The 7,229-nt window shown below is 40.1% G+C and overlaps 1 protein-coding gene across 1 annotated transcript; it reads right to left on the bottom strand.

Annotated features, from left to right (window-relative positions):
- Positions 1–286: 286 nt before the first annotated feature.
- LOC104488453 (urokinase-type plasminogen activator-like) lies at positions 287–6,665 on the bottom strand. Its single transcript, XM_010133163.1, has 10 exons — positions 6,559–6,665; positions 5,493–5,544; positions 5,221–5,325; positions 4,550–4,715; positions 4,126–4,211; positions 3,843–4,032; positions 3,076–3,230; positions 1,964–2,104; positions 1,311–1,459; positions 287–481 (listed from the first exon to the last, which is right to left on the bottom strand). Exons 1-10 carry the CDS (start codon positions 6,616–6,618, stop codon positions 287–289), a joined length of 1,299 nt encoding a protein of 432 aa, XP_010131465.1. The 5' UTR covers positions 6,619–6,665.
- Positions 6,666–7,229: the final 564 nt, after the last annotated feature.

The following is a 7,229-nucleotide window of genomic DNA, read 5'->3' as shown; positions in this document are numbered from 1 at the left end:
ACTTCCAGACCAAGTGCTGGTTCATAAATGTTCACACAACTCGATATGCATAGTATCGTGCATGGGAATACTCATTTAAATGTTAAATATTTTAGCTTCCCACTGAGTGGTTTTCAGGTAATTCAGAGTATGAACACATCAACCGTCTCTCTGCCTCAAGAACACTGATGGAGTGGCAGACCATACAAGCATGTAAAATTCAAGCCTCTCATGACATTCAGAACTTCAGTGTCCTGGCATTGGTATAGGTTTAATTTTTCATTTGAGTCCAGCTGTGGAATAAAGGTCACTTTGGTTCAGGAAGAAAACGACTCTTGGCAATTACTGCATTCATGTTGGAGTCAATCCAGTTAAGGTATCGAGTAACTCTGGTGTAAACACCAGGCTTGTTTTCCTTTGCACAGCCATCTCCCCAGCTGACAATCCCATAAAGCGTCATTCTACCATTGTGTTCACAGACCATAGGGCCACCGGAATCCCCCTGACAATGGAAAGAGAATATATTAGGCCATTTTCTGCAGATGGAGCTTTTACAAAAGGAAGCATGTGATTGTTTTTCTAGAGTGAAACAAGCTAGTAAATACCTATGAGCTAAAGTTTCAGTTTTTGGAACAGAAGGCTCAGCATCTGCTGTGACTTGAACAGTCTAAGGTAAAGGAGGTCTCTAGCTCCCCCCAGCAGAGCACGGAGAGAACAGTTACCTCCTTGTACACAACACTCCATCCTAAGTTTATAATCACATGTATTAGGCTAGTCATGGAAGGTCAAGCTGAACATGCCCCGTTCTTCACAGAATCAATTGTCTCCCCATCCATAAGGTACTTCTACACTTGAAGACAACACTTGTTCTTAGTGGCTTATATGGCCACTTTGCCCAGTAAGGGTGCAAGGAAATAAATCTAGGTTTGAGGAATCTATGGAGGGGCTCAGTGTCCCCCTGTAATTCACCTTTATCCTTTTGCAGAACTGTAGTTAATGTTAAGGAAGTGCAAGGTGAGGTTGGAATAGCTGCTGTATTCCTCTGATGTGTATCTCCCAGCCATTGCTTGAATTGATTGTAAATAAGGCCTTGAGGAATAACAGCTAAGGTATGCACCTCCCACACCTCCAAAGGAGTTAAATGTTACCGCTTCCAGACCACCATGTCCCAACCTTCTTCCATACATTTGGCCACACTATGGGTCAACTCCACTGGATGCACTAAATTCCTGCTACATTAAGACTCTGACAAGTAGAGCTACAAAATGCCACCAGCTGAACCACATAGTGCACATGCATTTAAAATTTGTAAGAAAACAAACCATTTTTACCTTGCATGCATCAGTCATCCATGTGGGATCTCCAGCACAGACCATGTTGTCAGTAACTCTGATATTGTCATAGTACTCATATTTGCATTTTGTGTGTGATATTAAGTTTACAGTGGCTGACATCAGTCTTTGAGCATAGAAGATGTCATCTGCAAACAGAAGAATATTCAACTCTTTTCACCACCCAAGACAACCAAAACCATCCATCACACACTTTCAACACTTTAAAGAAACTAGCATAGCCATTCCACTTCCAATTTGAGGCTCTTAGTTCCAAGCTTAAGTGATGTTGGTTTACTTTTGTGGTTAAATAAATTTTAGAGAGAAGTGTTTCAAATGCAAACTACAAAGCTTGGATTTTAGAGAAAGAGGTTGATAGGTTTGAAGGAAGTTCTGCACAAATGCAATCCTCTGTTAATCCTCCAGCTCAGCTTTGTTTTTTCTACTCCTCACCACATCAGGAATGAAAAATTTGCCACATTTAGGAAATGCCATGGATGAGTAGAAGAGCTGATAGCAAAGACAATCTTAGAATGACAAGGAGTACATAGAAAAAAATCTAGGAATTTTTAGCCTTTGCAGATCATGGTAAAAACACATCCAGTTTCCACATCATGGAGGTATAACTTAGGAAAGAAGAGTCATTCACTTACAAAAATCCCTTTTTCCATAGCCAGCTATTTCACACCGGGTATTGTCTTGTAAGTAAAGGTTCTTCTCTGGCAAGCAGACTGTTCTGACATATTTAGATTCTACTGCACACTGTCCAGAAGTTGTTCTTATCCTTAACAAAGCTAAAAAACAAGTCAGAGAAGATACAGTTAGATTTACAAAGCAAGTTTTCCCCCTGAAGTTCTCTGACAATAGAATATCAAGTATGGTTAATGGGAGTCAACCAGTTGCAGTTACATATGGTTCCTCTCATTGCATTTGGAATGACACTGGGTCATTTAGTAATAACAAAATTAACTTCCCAAATCAGCAGACATTCCAACTTAAACTTCCTTCCTGGAAGGATAGGGGCTGATAGTTCAGGGAAGATTCTTCTGCAAGTGTATCTTCAAATATTTTTAAAAATTCAGCTTCCTGACTGGCTACAGAGGATGATACAAGCTGCTCTGCTGAAGAGGAGGCAGTTTATACTGTACTTCTCTATACCAGAAGGGCTCATGAAGCTGTTCTTTGAATCTTTTTTCCTAGTGGCAGGAATTTGGAAGGAGTTCTAAGTGTCAACCACACAAGTGGCAAGCCTGTTTTGAGCGAGTTGCAAAAACCTATCTCTGACTTGGCTGGTTTAGGGACAGGCTTGTGAAAGCCTGGAAGACTTATGAAAGTATGGATTAATTCAGGATAACCTTTGGCTAATATGGTACCTGATATGGCATTCCCCTACTACATGAGGAAACCTACTGTGCATGCATTTTTTCATTATTTACTGTGCATACAGTGAGATCTCTGTAGATGTAGAATAAGGTGGTAGAAATGGGATGCTGCCATCAGTGCTTATGGAAAAGCCATAACTTGTACAGGTCCAGAGATAAGGCAGGCTAAGTGCCAGGTAATGTGTCTGATGTGTGCCACAAACCGAGCTTATACAAGTAGGAAAAAAAAAAATCTCGCTCAGCACAGGCCTGGTTCTCAGAAGCACCTAGTTCCTGTTTCTTTTCTTCTCATCTGATTCTGCTTTTTAAAATGTGTACACCACAATTCCACAGCCTTCAGCTTTCCTCAGTGTTTTAAAGGCTCATCTTAAGATGACACTTACCAATATCATTCTCGTTGCCACCTGTATCATCTGTAAAGTCAGGATGAGAGATGATGTCATCAACCATGAATACTTGTTCATTATTATCAGTAACGTTCAGCACAGACTTCCCAAGGAAGACTTTGTAAAGGGATTTGTCCTGTGGTTTTTTTGACCTGAGAGAGAGTAAAGAGATTCATGAAGACTACTGATTTTTGGGAGTGAGGTCAACAGTTAAGATCCAGTCCCAGTTGTTTCATGTTTACTTTAATGCTGACAGGAAAAGGCAAAATTTAGTCAGCTTTGAGAGTTGATGCAGTGTTCTAAAGGAAAGCATCCTGATTTTCCATTTGAAGGTATTAAGATTCAGGATTTTGAAATGCACACCCAGCTAGCTGCTACTAACACCAGGCATTGGTGATGAAAATCCTTTGCAGGATACCAGAATGACAAGCCTTCCACAGAAAAAACAACAAAACACCCATAAGTGTATTGCTCAACATCACCTTTCAGTACAACTTCTAAGTTTTGGGAACAGCTAAGGTAAAATGAAACCATGGCTCCCATTTAGGCTAAAAATTATTTAAATTGCTTAATTCACCAAAATATTTGCATCTTGCTAGCTTATTCTGATAGACTTGGACTGCCAGAGGCTTAATGTTCACGGCAGCTCTGCCTCTGTTTTGCTCAAAAAGACATTATATAAATTATGAAGCTTTGCTCTGAGCATCATGCGAAGAAATCTGTTGAATAAAGCTGCAAAGAAGGAGGGGGAACTGTAAACTTACGGAGTATGGAAACAGTGTGCTGCTGTAAGCACCCAGCAAGGGTCAATGAGGCTGCCACCACACAGGAAATGGTCAACACCCCTTATCTTTTGGAAGATGCCAGCTATCCAGGGCTGAGACTCAACCTCTGCTTGGCTTCCACCAACAATCTTGAAGTACTTGCTGATACTTCTTTGACCACATGCATGACCTATGAAAGGAGAAGTTTTATTCAGGTGTTCTTACAACTAAGCACCAACCTTGTGCTATTAAAAAAAGCTGTCTTGAAACTAATATTACTTACCACACTTCTCTATGTTGCAGGGTGTTTCCCGAATGGTGAATCCCCTTTTGGTATAACACCAGGGCTTGTTTCTTCCATTTGGGTTTCTAGAAGATAAAGGAAGTGCTCTTTTCATAAAGACAGTCTAAAAAAGTTATAGCATCCTAGAATTATAACTGTCCCGAAAAGGTCAAAGGTGTTCTGTTGCAAGGTAAGCCAGAGAAAATAATTAACATCTGACTATTGCTGTTGAATACTGGCAATGTCACAGTACAATCAGCTTCAGTGGTAAGCAAGAATGCTAGACACTTAAGAGTCACATCCCAAATACTTAAGACAAAATTTATCTCTGTAGTATTTTGTTATTTTTTAAAAGATGTGCCATCTCTTGAGGCACTTGTGGGCCTGTGACAATAGAAGTCACCCCAGGAAGTGATGCTTTTACCTGCAGTAGCTGTGTTTGCCCAGTCCAAGCTGCAAAGCATTCCTTGACTGAGCATTGTAATGACCCCTCCTGATCACTGAGGGAAGGTCCCATGGCAGACATTCATCTTCTGTTGCCATTCCTCTGTAGTCCTCCCCATTCTCAGTATAGCATGTGCTGTCAGTGTCTGAGAAAAATAAATCTTTAATTAGCAGGTTCTTGTTTATAACTGCTGAGACAGAAGTAACCTGTATGGATCCTTCTAATCCATGTATTACATTTGAAAACAGATAATGCAAAATCTGGACTGATTCTATATACTTATTAAATTTGTTCCATGTTATTTCTAGGCATAAAGTATCTTACACTTTAAAGCACACACGTTGCTTCTTTAATAGTTGCAGGGTACTTAACAATATAATCAGTTCTGCTTCTGAACACTCCCAAACAAGTTCACTTCTCTGCATCTCAAACTGAAACATTTGCGAGGTAGGCAACGGTGAGGAGATGGGGACAAAAAAGATTAGAGATCCTGATTTTGCACCAGTATTTAGTTGTTTCTCGTCACTTAAGTAGAAAGTGCTAAAGGATATCCAGTCCTGTGTTTATGGGTAATACTTTCACATTCTTGATTTGTCTGTCGTCTTAAATCTTTTCCATCAACTTAGCATTAAGGAATACAGATGCTCTACCTAGTTCACAGTGAATTCCAGTGTATCCTTCTGGGCATATGCAACGATTAATTCCAGTATAGAGGTAATAGGTAATGCAGGTTCCTCCATTCAAACAATGGCATTCTGCAAGTAAAAGGCATTATAATTAGAAGCAAAAACATTTCAGAGTGAAATGTAGTTGCAAATTAAGTTTTAAGTGTTTAAGTGTCATTAAGAGTCTTCATTCTTGTATGAAGATTTAATTGCAAGATAAAGTTCTTTAAGTTCAAGTAGAACAGGCAGATATTTACCTTTGTGATCTGATCTGCGTTTATAGGGCAGCCTGTAGTACTTGCTATAAATCTAAGGGAAAAGAAAAGAGGATTTTAAGAAAACGGTTTCTTTTATGTGGTTTGCTTATCTTTTACAGGCCCCAGCTCTGATCCCTACTGCATGCCTTCAACAGTTTCATTTTCTGCATGTAGTTACTAGCTGAGCCTGCTCTGCTTAATCTGGATGTGAACAAGAAGTGGAACTCTACTTGAGCAAAGCAGAATGGGGAAACAAAAACCAACCACACCACACAAACTCCTCAGAAAATCCCTGCCAAGCTGGACCACCTGCATTAGGTCAACACTGCAGTTATTTCTGCTATAAGGAGCTAAGCAGCTCTCAATGGTCAGCATCCCTAAAACGGAAAAGGGGACTCCTTCCTCTCCACCTCTCAGCCACCAAGTAGTGCAGCAAAGATGCAACATCCTCCAGCTGCCTCTCATTTTGGTTACATTGTACCATGGAGTAAAAGCTACTTGTATAAATCTACAAGATTCTTGCCCTATACTTCAGGTCTTGCTTCTGCTTTGCAGACTGGATGTTTCTTTCTCCATGCAATTAAACAAGCAATGGTAACAATATCATTCCTTTACATTGGTGAGTGGCTCTGCTGATAGGTATTAACTGTCATACAAGTTGATAGTCAAAAATACTCAAATTCAAACCTGTTGCTCCATTTTCAGCATCACACTTTCAGGTAAGGGAAAAGAAAATTTAGCTAAGGCCCAATATCCACCTCCATGAAAGACCAGTCAGTTCTTGGTTATTGCACAATGTCTTCACTATTTGAATGCTAGCGGACATCCACCTCCATAAAGAGGAACAGAATCAGAATAAAAACAAGAGGGTGCAAATGTGTTTCTTGGAGGTGTATGTGCAGCAGATGTATACATACAAGCAAAGTCAGTAAAAAAGGAGAATTCAAGCCAAAAGGCTACTACGCTGTCCAAAGCAGAAGCATAACCAACCCAGAAGCCATTCCAAGTGACACTACCCCCACCACCCCCAACCCACCCCTGCCACCCTGCTTATTTCAAAACTTACAGAATCTAGTCCCGTGACAAGTGTGCCCAGGGTTACTGTGAGGATGATGAGTAACTTCATGCTGCTAGTTAGCGTCTCACTTCGTTCCCCTTCTATCTGTATTATTTTGAATCTGAAAATAAAGCAGGAACTTAGTGTAATGTTGTTGCTTGCAGCATCAGCTTTCTTGCTTATTCTGAAGACAGTAGAAGTTACAACACAACTGACAGAATTAAGCATTGACTTACTGTAGAATATCTGCTTATTTCCATATATGAAATTAGAGCGGGTTTTTCGAAGGTTTTTTATATATTTAGCAATACAACTAGATTTTTTCAGAGTTTAAATGAAGCAGAGAAAGGGAAATTGGAAGAATCCATACCCAGTTTCTGCAGTGTGAGCTAACACAGGATTTAGCAGGTGTGGTTAGTTGCTGTCCAGCTATTTGTACCTATTTAACTCATTATTACTACCTTGCAAGAAAAGCACTGAACAGCCACATTGAGGGTATGAAAATGAAAGCTCCCTTTTTCATTACCTCTACAGCTGCTGTCTGCATCTTGTTGATGCTAAGCCCTTAAATAAGCCCAGCCACCTTGCTGAGTTCCTCTGACCACTGCAAGCTCTTGAAAGTTTGGTCTTGATGTTACCTCATTTATATACAGTGTTAGACAGGCTTAGAACATATTCTG

Source organism: Buceros rhinoceros, unplaced genomic scaffold, assembly GCF_000710305.1.
Source record: "Buceros rhinoceros silvestris isolate BGI_N320 unplaced genomic scaffold, ASM71030v1 scaffold46843, whole genome shotgun sequence".
NCBI lineage: Eukaryota > Metazoa > Chordata > Aves > Bucerotiformes > Bucerotidae > Buceros > Buceros rhinoceros.
The sequence above is the reverse complement of the archived record's forward strand: the minus strand, read 5'-3'. Positions and strand labels throughout refer to the sequence as shown.